Source organism: Sinocyclocheilus anshuiensis, unplaced genomic scaffold (genome assembly GCF_001515605.1).
Source record: "Sinocyclocheilus anshuiensis isolate Anshui unplaced genomic scaffold, SAMN03320099.WGS_v1.1 scaffold112, whole genome shotgun sequence".
Taxonomy (NCBI): domain Eukaryota; kingdom Metazoa; phylum Chordata; class Actinopteri; order Cypriniformes; family Cyprinidae; genus Sinocyclocheilus; species Sinocyclocheilus anshuiensis.
In genome coordinates, this window is record NW_015557175.1 from 450,237 (window position 1) to 475,365 (window position 25,129).

The following is a 25,129-nucleotide window of genomic DNA, read 5'->3' on the forward strand; positions in this document are numbered from 1 at the left end:
GAGTTTCACCATGTGTTACTGCCAAGCTAAGTCCACAGAGATCGCTACAGTGACACTACTTACCTCGCGTGGCCAGACCTTCAGACTGACGGCAGAAGGTCTGGAAACCTTGACCACTTTGAATGGCAAGGACCACCCAAGATGGCATATGACTGACAGATAAAGAAACCATCCACGTTTCGGTTTGTGCCGCGTCATGTTTAGGTGTGTGGAAATGTCCTCACAATAACAGACCGGTGTGTAAAACTCTTGGACGTATTTTAAAGATTCTATGCCGCGAACTTTAAATATTTCACATACTTTTGAGTTGTAAACACGACGGCTTTCTTCTAACATGACGGGGTTTTGCGTCGCGGCATGTTTGTTTCCAGGCGGAACGTTAAAGAACGCAACATGCACGTCTCCTGGAAATCCTGTATAATTCAACCAATCCAATGACGACTTCAAAACTCCCGAAGTGTTTCCAATTTTGTGTGCCATATGCATCAGACGTTCATCCAACGGTCCGTGGGCGTGACGTCTGAGGCTGAGAGAGACTACTACTTACCGTACCAATTTGCCTGCTTTACTTTCTACTGTTGTTGAAGATTCTCAATAAATACCCTTAAGCTTACCTGTCTGTTCCCCTTAAGCTTACCTGTCTGTTCCCAGTCCTTCTGTGTGACACATACAGGTTGTGTAATAAATGCTCTAAAATTGTTAGTAAACAAATTCAGCCACAGGTTTGTTACACAAACCATCATTTTCAGTTCCTTATTTCAAAATAATAGAGCATAGGTGCTGCACAGTCCTGATATAATTTCTTAGAAGTGGTAGTTTAATGTGACACTTGTGGGTGACAAATCTAGATTAATGTCAGATATGTAAAAACATTTAAATGTATGGGTTATCTTAAACACACACATTAAAAAATTTAAAGCTTATGCAAACAGTGATAGTGTTGCTGTTTTCCTTGTCCATTTGAAGTCCTATTTCAGCATTGGTTTTCAGCCTCCAGTGAGGGCATTAAGTTTGATTTGTAAATTCAAAAATGTGTTATGTATGAGGAGATGTTTGTGGTGTAATGCTCTGTTTAAAAAATGATTGACATGCTTTGGGAATTAGATATGGAAATGGACATTTGTATCAGTGAATATGGTGGTTTAAGCAAATTAAAATGTGTTTTAAGAAAATTAAGTCTAGAATATGAGCCTGACTGCTCTCAAACGAGCCACTACACATCTCTGTTTCAGGACCAACAGCCCATCTTAAACCATGCTTCTCAGTAGCATTTACATTTTGCTTGTGGGCTTTACTAATTGTTTCTTTTTCAAAAGTTCTTGCTCAGCATCAGACTTCTGCTTGGAGGGAGATTACTTATTGGGTGGCCTTTTCCCTTTACATGAAATTGAAAAGGAAACAACTCTGTTTTCTGCAGAGACCACCGAATGTTTCAGGTAAGCAAGGATCTTTTACCAGTCTCGGGTTATGAATGCACAGTATTTTAAATTAAAGCAGCATTTCCTCAAAGTCCTCATTGCTAAACGGAATATTCAATTACATGCTATTAACTTCCTCACTTATGTTTTCAAGGCACATTTCTTCCAAATCTGGCTATCACATGTTGCAAGTAATGAGGTTTGCTGTTGAGGAGATTAATAACTCCACCACTCTTCTGCCCAATGTTTCTCTGGGCTATGAAATTTTTGACTATTGTTCTAATACAAAGAATTTAAATTCAGCCTTACGTTTCATCTTAAAGAATGGCTCAATAAAACCTAAAGAAAAACTCAACAACTATCAGCCTAAAGTGATTGGTTTAACAGGACCATATGGAAGCACAAGAACTATGACTATTGCACCACTGTTCACAATGGACCTTATACCAATGGTAAATTATTTTTCTTTTTATACAGTATACATAATAAAATACTTACACACTTGCTTCCTACCACGTAGGACTATGTGTCTACCACGTGTATGTTACTACATATATGAGTGTTTTTTCTCTCTCAAAGGTGAATTATGGAGCTTCTTCCTATGCGTTAAGCAATAAACTTCAGTATCCTTCCTTTGTAAGAACAATCCCTAGCAACAAAGACATGATAGAGATGATTATTCACATCATACGGTGGTTTGGATGGAACTGGGTTGCCTTTATTGGTAGCCAAGACGATTACAGTTCAGATGGACTAAAGCTGTTTAATAAGTATATAAACAATACTGGCATTTGTTTGGCCTATCAAGAGGGTCTAAGTCTAAACGCAAACTACAGTCTAACGCTTAAAAAGATTGATATGCTCAACATCAATGTCATTGTAGTTTTTGCTTTGACACAATATGCAAGCAAAATTGTCAAAGCAGCCATAGCGAACAACATCCAAGACAAAGTATGGATTGCAAGTCAAACATGGGCTATGAATCAACAGCTTCCAAGAGAGCCAGGAATTGAGAAAATTGGCACAGTCATTGGCATTACAGAGAGACTGTTGTCATTGCCCGGATTTAATGAATTTGTCTATAAAGCCAGAGGAACATCTGATGCTGGCCATAATGATGCTGAGGATGAAGTCAAGAGTAAGACATGTAATCAAGTTTGTCATTACTGCTCATTGCTGACTGCAGAGGAGATTATAAACGAGAATCCAACATTTTCCTTTGGCATCTATGCTGCCATATATACGATAGCTCATGCATTACATAAAGTTCTGCAGTGTGACATCAATGAATGCCAGAAAAATACAATGACCAAGTCATATATGGTAAGCAAAGTTGAATCATTATTTCAAATACATTATTGATGTTTTAATTAATTAAAAAATCAATATTAGTTAGTTTTTTATGAAACTACATGTTGTACATTATGTTTTATTGCTTACATTATTTATTTATTTATATTGTATAATCTAATAAATGAGTAAAACAAAATAAATATTTTTTAATGTTATATTAATGTTTTATTATATAATATTAATAATAATATTTGTCTTTTTTATTTGAACTCACCTTACAGCTTCTTGGAGAGATAAAGAAATTGAATTTTCCACTCAATGGCCGTCAGGTGAAATATGATGATAATTATGATCCAGCCATCAGTTATAAAGTTGTGCTCTGGCGCACTGATGTGAATCCTCCACAGTTTGAGACGGTGGGCACATATGAGAAACATGCAGAAATTACGTTTACCATCAACAACTCTCTCCTGCAATGGCATAACAACGTTTCTGTACGTTTATTTATTTATTTATTTATTTTGAGCCTTATTCTAAACATTTAGCTTTACAAATTTTGTCAATCAGTTTTAAATGTTTCTCCAAATAACAGAGTTCTATTTTACAAAAGAAATTTATCGTCATGATGAGTAAGTAAGGTTTGCTGTTGAGGAGATTAATAACTCCACCACACTTCTACCCAGTGTTTCTTTGGGCTATGAAATATTTGACCATTTTTCAAATACAAAGAATTTCCATTCAGTCTTAAGTTACTAACCCATGCAGCAGATATTTGTTTCCATTATAACCGTCCTCCTCTTTTTAAAAAGGCACAGCTAATGATAATTTTTAAGGGAGGGGCCCACCAACCACATTTAATATAAGCACCTAAAATACTATTCAATCAAATGTCAACCGAGATAAGAAATAAAGTTTGTACCAACACAGATAGAAGAGTTATACCAGATTATTATTGAAAATTAAGAACGGGCAAAAACAATAGACAAAGAAAAATAAAGCAAAATAAATCAGCATACTCATTTAAAAAAGACTTGAAAGTGGTATCAACAAACCAGTAAGCATAAAGGCAAACATCGTAGAAAACCAAAGTGAATTTTGGAATGAAAAACCTTATATGAACATTGTCCATTTAGAATCCCAACTGTCCTTTGGAGAATGTCCGTTGAACTCAGCATAGAGTATGATGACGATGATAATGATGCTGATGATGTCTTGTTCAATGAGCATAAAACAAGAATCTAACCCGATAACCATCCACCAAGTGCTTCCAAAAAAAGGCTTTAGTAGTTGAGTAACGAATATTCCCAAAAGATCCACTCTAGGTTTCTGTGTAGTAGAGTCACAGTGGAAATGCTCCTCACATCCCCATTGTACATATTAGTAGTAATTAACTACCAATACTAAAGAGTCCTTATGATTGAGCTTACAACACATATCTGGCCTCTACTGCATTGACTACTCGAGGAGGAAAAACCATGCTTCCCCTTCCCCAAACAGATCTCTCTCTTCCTCTACCACCTCACCGGGATTTAAGCTAGAGGAGAAGAGCAACTTAGAGTCCCTAAAGGACAGGAGTAGTACTACAACCTACTAAAACCATAGTAACAGAACTATGGACTGTTACATACCCCGCTGCTCATTGGAAGACTTGTCATAACCATGACAGGTCTTGAGATTTTGGACATGGTAAGTATCAATATTCGTGGGATCAGATAAAAACGAGACAGAGTAATTAACCGGGCCTAAGCGTTTAACAACCTTTGCGGGGCCTTTCCATTTTGCGGAAAGCTTGGCCATAAAACCATCATCTGCTCTGGATAAGGGATGAGACCGTACCCAAACGATATCTCCAACCTGGAATAGAGTCTGTTTTCGTCGCTGGTCATAGTACCGCTTCTGTTTGGCTTGGGCTCGTTCTACATTTTCTTTCACCAAGCTGATAAGTTCCTTTTGTCGATCAAGAATGGGATAAGCAGGACTGTTGGGGTCAGGTGGTTGTTGAAAAGCTCTCTCCATAGGTCCTTTGATCTTACGACCCAGAGCTATTTCAGCTGGTGTAAATCCTGTGCTCTCATGCCAAGCAGTGTTAATGGCGAACCTGAATTCAGCTATCCATTTGTCCCACTGCCGGTGTTGCTCTTCAACGTAGGACGCGATCATGGTTTTCAGGTTCCGATTAACCCGTTCTGTCAGGTTTGTCTGAGGATGGTAGGCCGTAGTCAACTTTTGAACCACTCCCCAGTGTTTGCATATCAAGTTGAGTAGGTGAGAGGTAAATTGTGCCCCTCGATCTGAAACTAGATATGCCGGGGTTCCCCATCTGGTGAAGATCTCTTCTACAAGAATCTTGGCTATCTGAGGTGCTTTGGCTTTTCTCAAAGGAAACACTTCCACCCATTTGGAGCAGTAATCGACCGTAACCAGAAGATGTTCGTTTTGTTTGGCACTTTTGGGAAATGGACCCATGAGGTCAACACCAATCATGTACCCAGGTTCAACAACTGGAGTGTTCTGCAAATAGCCGGACAACTTGGTCAGTGAAGGCTTGTACTTCTGACAAATGTGGCACTCTTTACAGTATCTCCACACATCAGCTCTTATGTTAGGCCAGTATACTGTCTCCAGTAGTCGAAGCAGAGTTTTCAGTTTTCCCAGGTGCCCGCTGAGTGGGTTGTCATGGGCGTATTGCAGAAATGTTTCTCGATAAATGGAAGGAATTACCAGTTGGAATTTCTGTCCTTTCTGGCCGACCGGTGCATGGCGAAACAAGAATCCATTTTTCACAATGTATTGAATTTGTGAAGTATTATGCATTGGCTGGTTCTGTGCTTTGGAGATCAACTCTTGAATTTCATTATCATTATTTTGTGATATAGCAATTTGAGAGAGGTCTACAGGCATCAACTTGGAAGCATTTACAATGAAGATCGTGTCAGGCAGAGTGTTGTGATTTTGGATTCTGGACAATACGTCTGGTACGATGTTGCACTGTCCCTTCCGATATCTCACAGTGAAATGGAATCCTTGTAAACGTATTGTCCAGCGAATGAGGTGAGAGGAAGGCTTTGGATGTTGGAAAGCCCATGTCAGGGCAGCATGATCTGTGACGACTTCGAAGGGTCGACCTTCAAGGTATGGTCGCCATTTTTCTACTGCCCAGACTACAGCCAAGCACTCTTTCTCAGATACTGCATATGCTTTCTCTGCTCCTTGCTCCTCTGGGGAGGCATAAGCAATCACATGCTCTTCTCCTTCTACATCCTGTGTAAGAACAGCCCCCAGCCCCCAAGCGCTTGCGTCGGTCTGAACTCGCAAAGCCTTGTTAAAATCAGGTGTTATTAAGACAGGTGCTTGTACCAAATCCTGCTTGATTGTGTCGAATGCATGCTGACATTGCTCTGTCCAGATCCAGGTTGAATTTTTCTGTTTGAGTGCATGAAGTGGTGCAGCTTTTCCTGAGAAATGGGAAATGAAGCGGTGGTACCAACCTGCCAATCCTAAGAACCTTTGGACGTCCTTGATGGATTGAGGTATAGGGAATGAGTTGACTGCTGCAACTTTAGAGGGATCTGTTTTTACCCCTTCGTCCGAAACTATGTGACCAAGAAATGCAAGTGATCTCTGGATGAAGTTACATTTCTTAAGGTTAAGTGTGAGTCCGGCTTTATGGAGACATGTGAAGACTTGGTGGAGGTGTTGCTGATGTTCTGTCATGGTTTTAGAATACACCACGATGTCGTCAATATAGACCATGCAACACTTGCCCTTCACTTCTCGGAGAACATGTTCCATTAGCCTTTGAAAAGAGGCAGCGGCATTTTTCAGGCCAAAGGGAAGACAAACAAATTCATATAGCCCAGTGGAAGTTACAAAAGCTGTCTTCTGAATGCTGTCAGCCTCCATCTCTAACTGCCAGTAGCCACTTTTGAGGTCCAAAGTGCTAAAGATAGTGGCTCCATTTAGTGATTCCAGAATATCTTGTATCTGGGGCATCGGGTAGGCATCTAAGTGTGTCTTGGCATTCATTCCACGATAGTCAACACAAAATCTGGATCCTCCATCCTTCTTTTGAACTACCACTACTGGAGAAGCCCAAGGAGAAATTGATGGTCGAATAATCCCTTTGGTCAGTAAGTCCTGGATTTGGGTTTCAATGAATTGCTGTTTTTCAATGGAGACTCTGTATGCACGTCGCCGTACTGGTTGTTCATCGGTGGTAATGATGCGGTGTTTAACTAGGTTTGTCCGACCTATTTCTTGGGTACAAACAGTAGGCCAGTTCAACATCAGACTCTCCAGCTCTGTTCTTGTCTGTGGATCTGTGTCTGCTGCCAGAGTAAGTTGACGTATGTTCTGACGAGTTTCATCACTGCAGGTAGGTGTGAAAATGGCAAGGTAAAAATGCATGGTGGGGTGGATGTCATAATGGAGAAAGGGGAAATAATTTTCTTTTATAACCCCTTCTGCTGTGGGTAGGCTATACTAGGCTTTCTGAAAGTCTAGCTTCATTCCAGTCTTTAACAGAAAATCCATTCCCAGTATGATTGGTACCGTCAGATCAGCATCCTGCAAAAGGAAAAGAGTCAGGTCTACTGATTGTCCCAACACCTCACACTTCCACTTCACCTTACCAATAGCCATCTGTCTTTGTCCATTGGCCAATAGAAAGGATTGTCCTTCGCTGGGTTGGTATTGCTCTTGGGGACACAACTGCTTCCAAAAGGATTCTTGGATCAGTGAGAAAGTGCTTCCAGTGTCAACCATGGCACTGACATACCTGTCCTGTAGAATTATGGGAAGGGTGATATTTTTATAGTCATGTTGCACCGCACTCTGAAAGGATTGTACGACTCGATTGCTGGCATGTGGTGGCTTGTGGTGAGGTTCTTGAACTGTGGAGGCTTTCTTCCTCTGCTCCTCCCCATTAGCTTGACTCCAATATCTTTTGGATTCATCAAAATCCCTTTCTATCTGTGTTCCAATCCTGACTAGTTCTCCTACGTCCTTGATGGTTCCACGTAGCAGGCTAGCTAGTCGGGGATTACAGTTTCTTAGGATTGCTTGAACCAATTCCTTTTCTGACATCTCCTTCCTCCACCTCAGACACAACGCACGGTAGTGGAATGCAAAGTCTCTGATGCTTTCTCTAGCCCCTTGTCTCCTCTCCAACAATTTCCTTGCTGCGACCTCATCATAGTCCTCACTTAAACATGATTGCAGAAAACTTTCTTTAAATTGCCTCCAATTTTGCACATTTCTCCGCTCTGCCATCCACCAATCCTTAGCAGTACCTTTGAGTACAGCAGAGAGTGAAGCAAGGATTTCTCCATCGCTAAGGGGACGTACAGCAAAATACTCTTCGCAGTGTTCAATAAAACCAACAGGATCATCCTCTTGTGTACTACCGAAGCTGGGAAAATCCAGTTTTACTGGTGGATTATACTGCACGATGGTTTGGTTACCCTGGTTGGTTAAGTGACTGGACTGCATGCTGTAGGTAACATTTCTTTGTTTAGACTGAGAAAAAGAAAGTGTGGACTTAGGATCTGGAGTGTTACAACACATATCTGGCCTCTACTGCATTGACTACTCGAGGAGAAAAACCATGCTTCCCCTTCTCCAAACAGATCTCTCTCTTCCTCTACCACCTCACCGGGATTTAAGTTAGAGGAGAAGAGCAACTTAGAGTCCCTAAAGGACAGGAGTAGTACTACAACCTACTAAAACCATAGTAACAGAACTATGGACTGTTACACCATTTCAATAAAGACTATATGGCCTTATTGTTGTTGTCTGTTGACAGTTCTAAAAACAAGATCTAAGATTTTTGTGTGTTTGAGGTAATTGTAATTTGTGTTTTGTAAATGATAGTCAGTTTATGAAAATGACATTGTGTTCAGTTCCCTTTTTAAGTGGAACTTCAACGCTGCGTCGTGGAGTTGACGCTATAGGGAATGCCATCACTGTGTCTGAAGCACATGTAAACACGCCAGTAATCACAGGGGGAGGAGTCTGACAGGAGTGTTTTCCCTTTTGAGCATTCCCTGCCAGCTCTGTTGCTTTCATGTTGGTTGGGGAAGCCACTTTTCCAACCTGACTGATTAATTGTGACATGTCCAATTGTGAGGAATTAGATAAAGAGAGAGTTGAGGCACCTCCTCTGTCTCCCCATATATATGTTTGTGAGATTTTTTATACCTCCCACCTTGCCAATGGAGTAAGTGGATCCTTGTTTGTCTCCCTGCCTGAATAGTGGTAGGGACATATCTCCCCTTGGATGGCCCTAAGGGTTGATGCAAGGTGAACAAATTTGGTGGTCAGTTTAATTCTCTCTACTTTGTTTATCTCCCTCCCCAACTATTGTTGGGTCTTAAAGTATGAATTTGACTCTCGTTTGGTTGGGTGTTCTACTATGGCCCTGGTTTGACAATGCTAATCAGTAGAGGAAGTTCGCCTAGAGGCGTCCCTCCTTGTTATCTGTCACATACTATGGTCTAGTGCTTAAACGAAAAAGACAAAGCACTAGCTAAATCGGGTCTTAGGTAGAGTGCCTTTATTCAAGGCAGGGTTTAAGCTGCTCTCCCCCAGGTGCATTGGGGTCCCACTTGGAGGAGTGGCAACATTGAAGGATGTAGTGTGAAGCACTAATTACTAATGTTTTTAGCACCTTGCATGCTCCCTTTGGTATAGGCTGCTTAAGTAACCCTTAGGGTAGAGCAGGGTGAGACTCTCTCTCTTTCATTTACCTCCCTCCCCAGCTGATGTTGGGATTTGAAGAAGGGATACATGCTCCCCTTTGTTAAGGTGCTTCTATAGGTCTCTCCAGACAATCAGTATTACAAAGTGGCGAGTTGGATCGCCGATGGTGTCCCTATTTGTCATTATAGAATTTTATAGTTTAACCATTAACTATAGTGAGTACTGGAGAAGTGCCTTTACTTAAGTCAGGGTACACAAATTCCTTCTGTGTTTACACACATGTGGCGAATAAACCACATTCTGATTCTGATGAGTTTTCTTACCTAATTAATCTAGGTTGTTGAAATGGATTAGAAGCTCACCTGCAGGGTGATTGTATTGAAAATGCTCCCATCAGTAGCCTGCTCCCTAATAGCCTTGTTGAGATGCTTTGTCTCATTGCCATGCCCAGGGCTTCTCTGCATGTCTCCTTCAGAGTTAATGATGTGTGTTGCAGGTGCCCTTTTAAACTCATGGGTGCTACGCTTGTGTCGTCATGGACTACTCTACCAATGATTATTGGCATGTGATTCAGACACCGGTCACGCTGATGGAGTTCCCCATAGTATCAACTCCATGATGCAGCACCTCGTTCCCCTTCTCAGGGAACCATGGTTACATACGTAACCTGAGACATTTTCAGGCTGTGTTGTTTGAGAGCACTGATCGTAGTTTATAGAAATGTGTAAAACTGCTAAAGAAAAAATAACTTTAAATAACACATTTTCCTGTTTGTTAAAGGTTCCTTTCTCAAACTGCTCTGTTGAGTGTAAGGTGGGACATTCAAGACAAATTGAAGGTTTTCATGGTTGCTGTTTTACATGTAGAAAATGCCCGCCTAACAGCTATGTGGATTTTTCTCGTAAGTACCTCAGGTGGCAGTCAATGACAATTTGATATTTAAAAGGAGAGTCTACCTAAAAACAAAATTTCTGTCATCATTTACTCCTCCGCATGTCATTCCAAACTTTCCTGCAGAGCACAAAAAAAAGAAATTTTGAAGAATGTTGTTAACCAAATAGTTTCCATTCCTATTAACTTGCATTGTATTTTTTGTACATACAGTGAAAGTCAATGGAAAGTGTTTGGTTGTCAGCTTTTTTCAGAATATCTTATTTTACGTTTCTCCAAAGAAAGTCAAATAGGTTTGGAATGATATGAGTGTGGGTTCATTTTTGGAATGGAATATCCCTCTTCAGTCCATTCCATCACCATAATACTTTACTGGAGTTATGGTGCTATTTGAAGTGTGATTTGAAGACAAAATATTTTCCCACATCCAGTTACTATTGCTTTTGCCAAAATACTATACTAAACATTTATGTTTTTTTTTCAGGGGACCCTTATACTTGTTTTCCTTGTGCAGAGGGTGAATGGTCTGATGAGGGCAGCACAACATGTAAGACTCGGTCTGTTGTCTATCCTCAATTCACAGAAATCCCCTCCATCATTGTCATGGTTTCTGCTGCATGCCTAATTATTCTCCTTATTGCCATATTTTGCCTTTTTGCCTACAATTACGACACGCCAGTGGTGAAGTCTGCTGGTGGCGGCATGTGTTTCCTCATGCTGACCAGTTTGATTTTGTCTAGCATAAGTGTGTTCTTTTTCTTTGGAAAACCAACATTTGTATTTTGCCTCTTGAGAAATGTCATATTTGCATATTTTTTCACTGTCTGTATTTCCTGTTTGACTGTCCGTTCCTTTCAAATTATTTCTGTTTTTAAAATGGCTACTCAGTTCCCTAAGTTGCACAGCCTTTGGGTAAAACACAATGGCCAGAGGCTCTTCATTGCATTTGTTTCTTTCATTCATTTCATTTCTTGTGTGATCTGGATGACTGTCAGTCCTTTCAAACTCATCGCTGACTCGTGGACTTTTAAAGACCAAATTATGCTCATTTGTGAAATGGGGAACACTATATGCTTTACCATAGTCATGTTTATAAGTTGGTTTCTTGGTTTCCTGTGTCTATTGTTTTCTTACATGGGAAGAGATCTGCCGAAAAATTACAATGAGGCCAAATCAATAACATTTAGTCTCATTTTGTACTATCTGACCTGGATTGCATATTTCACAGCATACCTCACTCTCAAAAGCAAATACATAGTCATTTTGAATGCAGTGGCCCAGGTATCCAGTATAAATGGAATTCTCTTCAGTTATTTCATACCAAAATCTTACATCATTATATTCCAACCACAAAAGAACACTCCTGCATACTTTCAAACTTCTATTCAGAATTACACCCAAACCATTAGTAGGACCTAGACTCAGACATTAGTATTTTTATAGAAAGTTAACTCTTAAAGGATTAGTTCATTTCCAGAATAAGAAAATCCCTGATAATTTACTCACCCCCATGTCATCCAATATGTTCATGTCGTTCTTTCTTCAGTCGAAAATAAAATAAAAATTTATATACTTTTTTTAACCACAAATGCTCGTCTTGCACTAGCTCGACTTCATGCATTACGTTGTCACGTTGGAAAGGTCACGTGTGACGTAGCTGGAGGTACTGACCCAGTGTTTACAAAGTGAACGTACAGAGAAAGTCAAACACCCTTTACAAAAAAAGGTAAAACAGCGATGTCGGACGATTTTGTTTTGAGTTGGAGGAGAAAATGAGATGAGAGTTTTTCACCCTACCCTACCTTTTTGAACCGGAGCGCACAGATGAAGAACTAACCACGCGTGATCTTTCCAACGTGATTATATCGTGTATTACCAGTATGCAAATATATCTGCGTAACAGTGCTATACTTAAAAGTTTTATACACCTTTGAGTGATAAGGAAACATGCATGAATGAGAAAATAAAGAGTGGGACGCACTTGATTAAGTAACAGTTATTAAGTGCAATAAGCAGTGAAAAAGAACTCAATCTGCTGCTCGCGCTGACTGACACACAGCCGAAGCACATGCACTGAAAGCCCCTCTCTCGACAGCATGTGATCGCGAAAACAGATCTCTTTTGTGTTTTATTGTGCTTGAATGGTCAAATATATACGCACACAGTTATCTCAAAATGCCCGTTGTGTGCAGTATTCCTATAAACAGTCAGTTATGTGTTAAACAAATATAAAGAGTTGGGTGAGAACCGGATGTGTATCAGTATACTGGATCCGTGCAATTGGTTTAAAAGGGACAGTAGCCTTTTTTACCTGCTGCTGTCTGTCATTAATGTTAATCACTCACTGCACTTGATTGAATCTCTTTTGGATCTTTAATAAGTTCATGTTTGATTGGTACAGTGAAGACTGTGCAATGTTTTATTTTGCCACTTTATTCAATTTCTGTAATATTTCTTACTACGTTAAATAAACCTAGCCTACTGTAGCTGAATAAATTAAAAGTTTATTTCATGTTTATTTGTTCTATTGCTTTTGTAATTTGCTTCTTTTTCTTATTTTTAATTACAAAAATAAAATAAAATATATTGAGATATATATCGTTATCATGAAATAAAATTTCTAATACCATGAAATAAGATTTGGGTCATATCGCCTAGGTGGAAGGTAAGCAAATTTTAAAATGTAACGCATATTGTGTCAAAAGCCATGGATTTTCTGAAATTGTGTAATGGAGATGTTTATCTCCTGTTCCTATGAATTTATGATTGTTTCAATTCTACTGTTCAGCATTCTAGCAAATAAGAACATTTGCCACCAATTTAATAATAATCAAAGATTTAACAAAATCTTGGATAAATGTAGAAAGCCTTTCAAAATGATGAATACATTTTTAAGGATTGATTAGCCTATTTCTTATATTTTTAACAGATGTATTTTAACTGGATGCACACGGTTCACAGAATACTATACTATATTATAAATAATATATTTTTTGGGGGAAGGGTGACAATCTGACACTAACTGACACTGTCAATTTATAGGCATTTTGAAATCTGTAATATGTCAACAAATGTACATAAACATCATACAATATGAAATCTTTATTAAGAGAGTTACTGGTAGTACAGACAGGCAGAGTTCAAACACCAGCGTCAGGTATAACCTAGGCGAAACAGTAGCGTAATCACAAGACAGGCAGTGGGTCAGGGCAGATAGCAGACTAAGCAGAGAATAACCAGGTGGACGAGAAAGTAGTGATGTGACATTTGTACATTATTCTTCTATTACATCATATTGATATTCACACTGGCATTAAATGGGTACATGAATTTATCACAGAGAGAAATTCAACATATACACACACACAGAGTAGTCTTTTATTTGAGCACGTAACATGAAACTATGCATGGAAACTATGTAAACTGAATGTGTGGTGGCTGCTTCATCCAACAAAGCGTCTTTCACAGGCTTTTGGCTGCATTATTTTTTACTAACCACCAGATGGCGAGATGTTTTCAACACTCTCAAAGCTTTGAATCTTTTTCCGAAACAATCAGAGTAAAGCCTCAGTGCTTCATCATGAAGCTTCTTTTGCCCATTCTTACAAGGAAGAATCACAAAGGCAGGCAGCATAGGGTCGAAACAGGGTAAACAATCCAGGGTCATACACAGAACATTCATTTCAATAGACAGGAGACATGCTCATGATTGTCAGCCACAGCAAAATAAGGCTTCGCAATAAGAGAGTGGGCTGGAGCTGTTTAAATAGTCCAGGGAATGAGTAACAGGTGTGCAGGTAATCAGTGCCAGGCGAAAAGAAAGTCCAGGGAAAGAATCAGTACTTGGGTGACAGAGCCCTCTGGTGCTGATTGGAGGGAGCCACAGAGGCTTGATTCGTGACCGCGTGTAAGAAAATGTAAATATGTAACAAATGCTGACATGATTTTTAAGTACTGTGACCTGGTCAGGTCAGATTGCACACCATGCAAGAACAGGTATTATTCTGCCATTTGAATTTGGCCACATAATTTGATTTGTATGACTGAATCTGGTCTCTTCGCCAAACAGCATTCAAAGCAGAAAGAGAGGCCGCTGACAATATCTTCTGCCTCTTCCTCTTTCTTGTTCCATTTTTTTTAGTGAATGATTGTATGACTTTTTGCACAGTATTTGAGACAGTGTAGAACAAAATGCTTTTTGCAAGAGACATATTCGATTTTATTTGAAGTGCTATTTACAATGTTTACAATGTTTTTCAGATATGTAGATATACATATCAAAACTGTGTATCACGTGGAAGCAACAAGACTGTGTTTACGGTCTAGCAGAAAAAGCATGTGTTTCTGGTGTAAGGTCCACACACTTGGCCCAATGAAGGTATCCAGTGGTGGATGAAGGTTTCTTGTGTGTTCGGTCTTTTCAGCGCGCAAAGTTATTCAATTTAGGTTTAACTCAAATCTGACTCCATTTTATTATCTAATCCGACTCCATTTTAGTATGACCTCGAATTTAGGTTGAAAGGCAAATTGGTTGTTTGTCTGTCTTTAATTATTGCTATTATTCTGACATTTGGTTATTCTAGTTAACTCTTTACTTTATATTTACTCGTTCATTAGGAATCTATGTCACTTAGGATGCCTCACGGCGGCCGCTATGCGTGGGCCCCACGATCACAAACTCGTCAGTCTGATCCTTAGCCAAAGGTTTATGACTAATACTATTTAATGGGTCGCCCATGCTTACCATTCTTTAAATAGTAGTTCTGTTTAGCCTCCTACAGTTACCCATGTACAACTTAATTAATGCTCAAAACACTAATCAGCGGTTCTGCTAGAACCCTTTGTCTAGCCCCCGATAGTTAATATAACTACGTACAACTTAATTAAAGTTGAGACAATAACCAGCGGTTATGACCAGTACTATGACTAGCCCCCATAGTTAACGCAACTGAGTACAACTTAACTAAGGTCAGGCAGTTAGTCAGAAATCTATAACCTCACCTGATGTGCGCCATGCTCCATCTAACCTGAGATCTAGTATGCACTTAACCCTGGACGCAGATTTGCGGAAACATACGCCTTCACTTAATCTACTTGAGAAAATAATTTCAGAGTAAGTCAGAATAAATCAAATGTAACAATTTATTATCAGTCAGGTAAATATGTATTATGCCAATTATCTACATAGCCAATTCAAAGATATCAAATCAATACGATACATCAAATTCTCATAGACAAATCTAAGAGTAAGATGCATACCTGACTTTTTAGAAAAATACATAGTGTGAAGTGTGTGGACACACTTCATACTACGGGCTCTCTGGCTACAGAATCGCCCCGACCCTTTTGCTGCAATCCTTTAAATACAAAACCAAGATAAAACATCCCCCAAATGGAGGCATGTACTAACAATTGGAATCTGGGTGGCTAGTTTACACCTCAATGGGAACAGAAGGTAATTTGCATGGAATGACCCTCTACAGTAATCAAAGTATCTCTTAACTCTTAGGATCTGTATTATCTTTTAGTCTACTTTTGTAAGATTAAGACCATTGTACCACTCGCCCTGAGACTATTCAAATGACACCAAACATGACTGTAAATCTTATTTGCATTTATATAGAACATTATACTGTTGACCATTCTGAGTGAATCAAGTGGAGGGAGGAGATGAAAAGGCACTGATGCATATGTGAGAGGCGTTTCCTGCACCACCCCTATGTGGGGTGTCTCGAAGATGCCCGTGTAAGTTTGTATTGTCTGTTTCTCAGGAGATCAAAGTATCTGAGTTTCTTTTATCCTTACACTGGCACATTAGCATAAGCAATGTATGCCTTGCTGTATACTTTCAATCATTTATTCAACTGAAACTCAATATTTAACATTATGAAAACCTGTAAACCTGTTTGATCCCTCCAAGCACTATCATTTTCTCAATTCCAAATGGTCATCCAATTTCACCTTCAGCAAAACAAACTGAAACTTTGCAAGTAATTTATTCAGTTTGAATTAACCTATTTTTATTTAGTGTTATGGTTTATTAAACTTGTTTACCTCTGATTTTTTTCAAATGCTAAAATTTGAGATAAAATAAATGTACTATATGAATAAAAATTAGGTATCGAGGCTAGTTGTTAGTAATGTTAAAACTGTGTATTTAAAATTATATGTTGTATCTTCTGTTGTTTGTGATGTGGTGTAACACTCTACTTAAGAGATTGATGTAAACTTTGTGAGATTAAATATGGAAATTGTCATTTGTATCAGTGAATAGTGGTGTAAGCAAATTGTGAAAAAGGCTTGATCCATTAAAATAATTGCCACAGATTCTAGTTTCATGACCAGCAGTCCATCTTACACCATGCTTCTGAATTTACACTTTCTTTTTGGCCTTTAATAATTGTTTCTTTTTCAAAGTTTCTTGCTAAGAATCTGAGTTTAGCTTGACAGGAGATTACTTATAGTATGAAGTTCAAACATGTGACACTTCTGTTCCCAGAGGCCATTGAATGTTTCAGGTAAGAAAGGACATTTTTATTGCAGAAACATTTCCTCAGTATTTAATTTCAAGTCCCCTTTCTAAAACAAATCTTCCATTAACTTTTCAAACTGCTCTGTTGAGTGCAAAGAAAAGTTTGGTAACACTTTCTATGAAGCCCATATTTATAATACATTATAAGGGTATTCTTAAGGCATTATAATGAATGCATAATGCATTATAAAATTATAAATACGGGCTTCATAGAAAGTGTTACCAAAAATTTTCAAGGAAATCTTATGGATTTTACAATTGCTTTTTTCTGTGTAAAAAGATGTTTGAGTAACAATGTGGGTTGTTCTTATACATATTTTAACCAGTGAACAGCAACATCCTGTGGGTGGGTGCTTGAGCACCAGCCCCTTTTCCCCTTGATGTCCAAAGTGCCCTTTTGTCAAGGCAAATTTTTTTTTTGGTAATTAAACGCCCTTTTGTGAAGGAATGCCCAATCTAACTATTAGCAAAATTAAATAAAATAATCCACATGATGACCCTTCACCTGACCATCTCTTTCGGGAAGATCCCTCATGCAGACACCTTTAGTAATTTAGCGCGCTGCCAGGATGCCTTCAATAATGTCCACGGTTGCCAGTGTTGTGCTACTATGAACACATTTTTCCTATTTTTATCACAGAATAAGGCAGGAAATGTATTTTATAGTTTCTATAATAAATATGTCAATCAGTACTGCATTTTTCATATAGTTTATATTACCTGGAGATAACTTGAAAAACACACATAAACCATATATTTTCGCAGTCGTGTGTTTATTGTCTTCACGTTTCATCAGTAAATCGTTTCTGCTTTTTATTCAGCTCAGCTACAGCGATAGCCGGATGCTTTTGTTCATATTAGGGGTTTTCTGCACGTCATAAGATATTGAGTCTGTTTTGGAGTTTCTGCGCGAGAGCGCCCTTCGAGTATGAATGAAAGGAACACACACTGCATGAGAGTTCAGCGCTCCTGATATTCACATCTCCTCATTTTGGATATGAATAAAACGTCAGGTCATGCAAAGACTATCGATACTGTCTCTTTGAATTTAAATCTAGATTTAAATCTAGAAACCTCTACGTGAACCCACCCGCCCGAATAAAGTTTAATACAAATATTTTATTAAAATTAAATATTTATTAAATATAAAAAATGCAGCTAACGTAGTTCTACACACAGCAATATACACAATGGTGCCTGTTCTCTTTTGTTCTTGCTGTTTGATTGGGAAAAGTTTAAAAGGTGTCGAGGGGTCTTGTCTTTTTTATGTTATCTGACTAAAAATTATTCATACTTTGAGCTATTATTATTACAGTATTTATTTAAAAAACGTAGAGTGCCTTAAAAATAATTATCACAAGACTGGTAAAACAGGCTTATACTGATTTTCTCATCCTCCAAATTATACTTATCAGCCCTGTTTTTATTATATTTAATAATAATAATAATAATAATAATATCATCAATAATATAATTCCGTTTCTAATTCCAGAGTAATTAAGAGATGCAAAGAAAAAATTCTTTAAATTTGAAACTTAAAATGGTCTTTCCTGTTCTGTGTTTCTTTTTCAAAACTGCATCACGGCATTTGCTGCTTTATCAATACAGAAGCATCCGTTTCAATAAATGTATCAGCAAGAAGCACAGCCCTATTTAAAGCCGTGTTCCATGTGCCCCTTTTATACTTTGAGCACCTGCCCCTCCAAAGTTCTCTGCACGGCCCTGCCTAAAATACATATTTTACAGTCACTGTTATGCATATTGATTATAAACACAGTTAAAAAGCTTCCTACCAGTGGCCCTCCTTCACAAAACTTAACAGCACAGTTTTATCATAGGTAGAATGCAAAATGTTTCAATACAAGTGTGACCAGAGCACTATTTCCTGGTTAGATTCAGATGATAATGACTACGCCACCCTGGGATTTGCACCCAAGGAAAAACAATAAAAGGGACACAGGTTTGGTGGTACAATAAAATAACAGAGACGTGTTGTCCAATTAAAAAAACAAAACAAAACAAAAAAACACTTTTATTAACAAAAAAAAGAAAAAAAAATCAACCCAGATTCATCATAGTCACCATATACACACTAGCAAGCTTATTATAACAATAATATTAAAACTCACAAGATTAAAAGAACAGTTTTCCAGACATTTATATGCGAAGGCCAAATCAAGTCAAAATCAACATTGCTAAACTAAAGAAATGTTGTACCTTCCCCACCAAAAGATATGTATACTGTATAACACAAAAATAAATCGTGCTCTCAACCACACATGTCTGCATAGCAAACAATAGGAAGAGGGACTCAAAACCTCATGCTGCAAACTCACAACCGTGTGCTCCACCCAGGTGACTAGCCTCCCCCTCAGCACACTCAGCCTTGGCTCAAACTAGAGAAAAAAAGGGAAACATTTGTGGGTCCGGTACAAATATTAATTACTCCTTCAACATAAGAAGAAAAGAAAACAACATACAATAAATGACAACATCAGTTGATAATGGAGTACAGCGTCCTACCTCGCTCTGGCAATAAACCCAAGATTACACAGTAGCGTACCAACGCGGCCTAAATGGCCAGATTCAAACTAATCAAACCGAAATCTCAAAACAAAAAAAAACAAATGAAAACACAATCCTAATATAATTACAAAAAAAATAACAAACCAAGCTCAGAAAAACAGCAGTGCGACCCGCCGTTAACCACCGCGTGAGCCGCGGGAGACTGCAAAACAAAACATGCCAATGAAGAAAAGAAACTCATCCAATTAATATAAAACAATAATTAAATCATACATACTCAAATCCACAGATCAACAAACATCAAGATGTTAAAAGGCCTTCACAAATGTTACACTAAAAACACACAATAGAAAATGATAATTCAACTAAACAAAACAAAATCAAACCAAAAACATAGCATTGCGATAGCCTTCCTACCTACAAGCTTTCATCAAGAGCTTGACACAACTCCCAGGAGACTTGACAGGAACGGCTACAGCGACCACTTCAAAGAAAAGAACAAACCAATACTATAAACACTAAATCGAGTGATTCTGCGTATAACGTCAGCCACCAACCTCACCTACCGGAAGAGGGGCGGGCATGACAACACCTACGTTCTAATGATTCCTGCTCACGCATTTAAATACACAGACCTTTATTATCCCAATTACTCATTTACAATAATGGATAAACAAATAAAGGGGAAAACCCACCCCACACTGCTACACAAGCATGTGTAAAATGTAATTTATGCAACATTTAAAACCTTTAACCCACGGGGTAAAAATCAACCCATGGCAACAGTTTAAGCCAAGTCTCTATCATAAAAATAAAGTCTAATTCATGAGATACAAAAAAGTCATTGAGTACGTTTACATGGACAACAATATTCCAATTTTAACACGATTAAGACAATACCCTGATTAAGAAACTACCATGTAAACATTTTTGATTACCTTAATCTGACTAAAGTCATACTCAAAGTAAACACAAATCGAATTAAGACATGTGGAGTATTCCTATTTTAGTCGCATTATTGAAGTGCAGTATAGACATGTACTCACCTTAATCACATTATTACCATCGTGTAGGACTTTTTGCCACATTTTGCGACAGGATACACACACGGCAGTGGTCAACCGTTTGACGGTAAACAAAAGAGAATGGCTTCAACAACGCTGTTGTCTGTTTGCACGTATAGCATGACAAATAATTAACTGCAAGCTTTCAGTAAATTAAAAATGAAACACCCAAAACTGTATATGGCATCATAACGAAGACGAACTATATGTTTATACGTGAAATTCTGGAGGGGACGTCGGATGGCGTCATGGGGGGACGTAATGATGTGTGCCATTAATCGATCTATGTACTCTAACGTGTAAAACGGGAACATGAAAGGAATATTCTATAATATGGTCTGTGACGGGGGGCTATTTGGATATGAAAATCCAGATTCACTGATAAGAACCAATCCCCTGGGCAAACCTGCACGAGGATATGTTTTAAAGTCAGCATCCTGAATAGCCGCCTCATTAAGGCGTGAATCAGTAGCCTGAGATGGGCCTGAGCCCACCATCTTTCTTTGGGACAAAGAAATAACAGCTGTAAAAGCCTGACTTGCTTTTCTCTGGTGGGACCATTTTGACGACTCCCATCACCAGCAGACACTGCACTTCGGAGAAGAGAATGTGAGTATCGTTGTCCTGAACCAAAGTTTGGACCACACCTTTGAAGCTCGGAGGTCTGTGAGCAAATTGAACTGAGTAACCTCATTTTATTGTTTGCAGGACCCAACTTGACATGCCCAGGATGGATTTGCCAGTCTGCAGCTGGGCGGCAAGGGATCAGAGTTTTTTGGACAGCAGGTCACTGCACAGAGGCAGGGAACTGACCACTGAGTTGTTGAGAAGAGAAGAAGTGCTCTTTATAGCCAGTTGGTCCGCTATCACAGAGGTAGTTTGCTTGGGCACATGCAAAGTGAGAGGGATGGGCACAGAGTTGACAGTGTGAACAAAGCCTCCAACACTCACAACTGAAGCTCAAACACCATCAGACTGGCCAGGGCCAGGACAGTTGCGCTGCGCAGCTCCCTAAAAGCCTGGGCCAGACTCGTCCATTGCTTCGAGGAGTTTGGTCTGGAAAACTTGGAGGACTGCCATAGTGAGAAGCACTGAGCCCACCTGTCCCGCTGCTGAGTAGGCCCTACTCGCTAGGGCTGAGGTGGTTCTGCAGGGCTTGGACGGATGAACAGCCTTGGCTTTGCTACGATCTAAAAGTACTGAAAACAGCTGAAAAAAAAGCGATGACTGACTGGGAGTGCACTGTTCCCCACTGAGCCTGTACCTGCACTTAGCACTACATTGTTAGAATCTGTGTTCCCACCCTGCCAGCCACTCCCACCTCCTCTGCCTGTTTGGTATGCTCTGAGTGAGAAATGTATGCCTGTTCTATGTCAGCTAAGAGAGATGTTCCTGAATCTGCCTGTTCCTCGTCAGTCAAGAGGGCCATTCATGGATTTTAACTGTGTCTTGTTTTGTCTTGTCAAGCCTGTCCGTTCATCCCTGCCTGCATTGTCTAGTCCAGGGGTGGCCAGCGTCAGTCCTGGAGAGCCACACTCCTGCATCCTCACGCCCTACTGTGTTGGACTTTTTACAGTCAATTGAGGTGCGAGGACACACCTCCTTAAGCCCGGGACACACTGCACGATTTTAGCAATCCTATAAGATCATTGCAAATCACGCTGTGCGACATGGATCTGATAAACTTGGGTAAGACATGTATGCAGACTGTTCGAAGATGACACCTGGTGACTCGTAGGCTACGACACACGTTACTATAGTAGAATAAATCATCATCAGCATACGCTAGTGGTAAACAAAAAACATGATGAATCACACTTTGGCAGTTGTAGTTTTTATGTGTGCTGAAAAATTGGAAGTGGTGAAAGAGGAAGGGATACTAGCTTGAACTAAGCAGTTTTATGTTTTAGCGCAGTGTCGCGTTGATTTCATGTTGCATTTTTATTGGCTGGTCAGTAAATGTGGGTCATAGCAGCAAACACACTGTGCGATGATCATGCTGAATTTCTGACACTGTCAGAAGGACCACCATTTAGGATCCATAATCCCTGAAATCGCCATGAATGTTTCACTGCCACGATCTCCTGCTGGAGTGCCTATGAACTCCACCAGAGGGCATTCCACCTCTGACATTTTCCAATCTACCCAGACTACATTTCCCATAATCCTTTGCTGGACTCATCATCATTGATTGCCTTCACCTGTATCTCATTACCTCATCAGTCTCACTCTATTTAAAGCCTGGTTCAACACACACACATTGCTCAGTATTGTTAGCCTGTAGCATGTCCTAGTTCCCGTGTTTCCTAGTTTTCTTGTTTCCTTATCTTTGTGGTTTTGATCCCTGGACTGTGTACCTTTTTTTCTGATCGTTTGCTGCCTGCCCTGACCTTTGCCTGTTTATTGGATTACTCTTTTGTCTCATCCTGGATTATACCTGTTTGCTGTTGATTGACCCTGCCTGTTTTGACCACTCTTTAAAATAAAGCCTGCACTTGGATCCTCAACCTTGTTGTCACACCTCCCACATTACATTCACGATGCCAATCTTTCGTCTAAGACAGCCGAAAATCATGCAGTGTGTCCTGGGCTTTAGAGCGGGTATATTGTAATGGGCCATCTGTGATTCAGTTCTGTTTTGAGTTAGACTGAGTTAGTTTTGCATTGTTTCATGTTAGTTCATGTTTCCTTTGTCCCTGTTCATTAGTTGCCATGGTTTTTGATTTGCCTTTGTGTGGTACATCTGTGTCTAGTTAATTATCTCATTAATCCCTAGTGTATTTATAGCCCTCAAATTCAATTGCTCCTTGTCCATTATCATCTATGTTTGCGGGTGTCACGGACAGAAGGGGAGAGACTCAGGTAAGTGCAACAGAGACATTTATTGAACAGTCAAAGAAGAGCAGGAGACACGCGATGCTGGCTGAGAGTAATATAGTCCTTCCTATTTCCAGGAGCGGGCACACAAAGAAGACGGGATGAAGACAGGATCTATGGCTTTCAAAGTGTCCGTAGACGGCACCAATCAGGATGTAGCACCAATTAGCTTGCAAGGAACCAATCAGACGTTGCTCCTGGAAATCATGAAGTTGTAATGTAGTGAATAGATGATGCTCAAGTTGTGACAAATCTGGATGTAAAGCTCAACGGAGAGATCAACACAGAAAAGATCTTCAGCAGAACAGATCAGACCCTGTATCTTTGTCACGGAGCAGGGGGAAAGAGACACATGGGACTGATTGAGGATGCTTTCAATTATTTGTACAAGTGAGATGAGAGAGGAGAGGCTGAGCTTTCTTAGTCTGAAACAAAAAGAGAGTTTTGTGTTATTACCCTGATGTTCTCTGATTTTAAAAGAGATGGATATGATGATTCCCAGAAGCTTGAATGTGACAACAGACTCATTTATCTCCAGGATGACTGGTTGTGCTGGCTGTTCCTCATGTTCTTCATTTCTTCATCTTCTTCTAGTCATCCCAACAGTACACAGTCCTTAGAATTTCACAAATACATGTTTATACGATCACCTGAATAAAAAAGGCTTGTTGATTAAGTATTCTTCAGTCTTGTTGCCTGGACACTAGAATCAGAGCAGCCGGTGCCTGGAGAAAATCTAATTTTGACAAAAATATGAGTTTGATTTTATCTCTAGATAACCAGACCCAGTCGCCTGGCTGGAAGACGGGGGGATTTGACCGACGGACGTCTGCAAAGCATTTGTGCCTCCGCACTGCACGCTGGAGATGGATGTGTGCTGAGTCCCATACCCTCTCGCTGCCCAGGGAAGGTAGCGGCTCCAGCTGTGCTGATCGTCTGAGCAGTATGACCGCAGGTAGCGTCCGAGCTCTTGAATCTTTCGCTCAGCCTGGCCGTTAGTCTGGGGATGGTATCCAGAAGATAGTCTGACGGTAATTCCTAAGAGCCGAAAGAATGCCTTCCACACATGAGAAATGAACTGGGGACCCCGGTCTGACACAATATCCTCTGGCAAGCCATATTTTCGGAACACATGGTGGAAGAGACTCCAACGGTCTCGAGGGCAGTGGGAAGGCCTCTTAGGGGAATCAACTTGCATGCCTTGGAGAAACGATCCACGACTACGAGCACACGTGTGGCCCTCTGAATTAGGGAGATCAGAGACAAAGTCCACTCTGATGTGAGACCAGGGTCTTTGGGGAACCAGCAGGGGTACTAATTTGCCAGCTGGAAGATGGCGGGGGCACTGCGACATGGCACAAACTGAGCAGCTGTGGACATATTTGATGACATCCTTGGCCATACCGGGCCACCAGTACCGAGCTTGAATGAGCGAAAGGGTCCGCTGGCTGCCTGGGTGTCCAGAGCCCGGTACTTCATGAACAGAGCCCTCCCTGCGGAGCTGGCTCGGTGCGGGTAGCATCACGGATGCAATGGGTGAGTTCCCATTGGATTGGGCTGACTAGGAGGGCTGGAGGGAGAATGGGTTCAGGGTCCGAGGGTTGAGCTGGAGCGTGCAAACGGGAGAGTGCATCTGCCTTGGGATTTTGGTTTCTGGGACGGTAGGTGATGATGAAATGGATGCGTGTGAAGAATAGGGCCCAGCGGGCTTGACGGGGATTAAGGCGTTTAGCATCTCTTAAGTATTGTAGATTCTTGTGGTCAGTTATGACGGTGAATGGGAAGGAATCTCCCTCCAGCCAGTGACGCCAGTCCTCCAGGGCTAACTT

At 40.0% G+C, this 25,129-nt stretch overlaps 1 protein-coding gene across 1 annotated transcript; it reads left to right on the forward strand.

Annotated features, from left to right (window-relative positions):
• The first annotated feature begins 334 nt into the window (after positions 1-334).
• On the forward strand, positions 335-23,958 carry LOC107678367 (taste receptor type 1 member 1-like). Its single transcript, XM_016473605.1, has 9 exons — positions 335-342; positions 1,317-1,436; positions 1,573-1,870; positions 1,998-2,741; positions 3,119-3,198; positions 10,187-10,311; positions 10,786-11,291; positions 23,566-23,690; positions 23,781-23,958. The coding sequence occupies exons 1-9, from the start codon at positions 335-337 to the stop codon at positions 23,956-23,958; spliced, it is 2,184 nt and encodes a 727-aa protein (XP_016329091.1).
• Positions 23,959-25,129: the final 1,171 nt, after the last annotated feature.

What these genes read in the sequence shown, in the direction of transcription:
- LOC107678367 (XM_016473605.1), top strand. An exon ending in CTCCTGCAATGGCATAACAA is followed by an intron (nt 3,199 to 10,186) that starts CGTTTCTGTACG and finishes TTCCTGTTTGTT; the next exon opens with AAAGGTTCCTTTCTCAAACT. An exon ending in GCTTTCAATTATTTGTACAA is followed by an intron (nt 23,691 to 23,780) that starts GTGAGATGAGAG and finishes TGATTTTAAAAG; the next exon opens with AGATGGATATGATGATTCCC.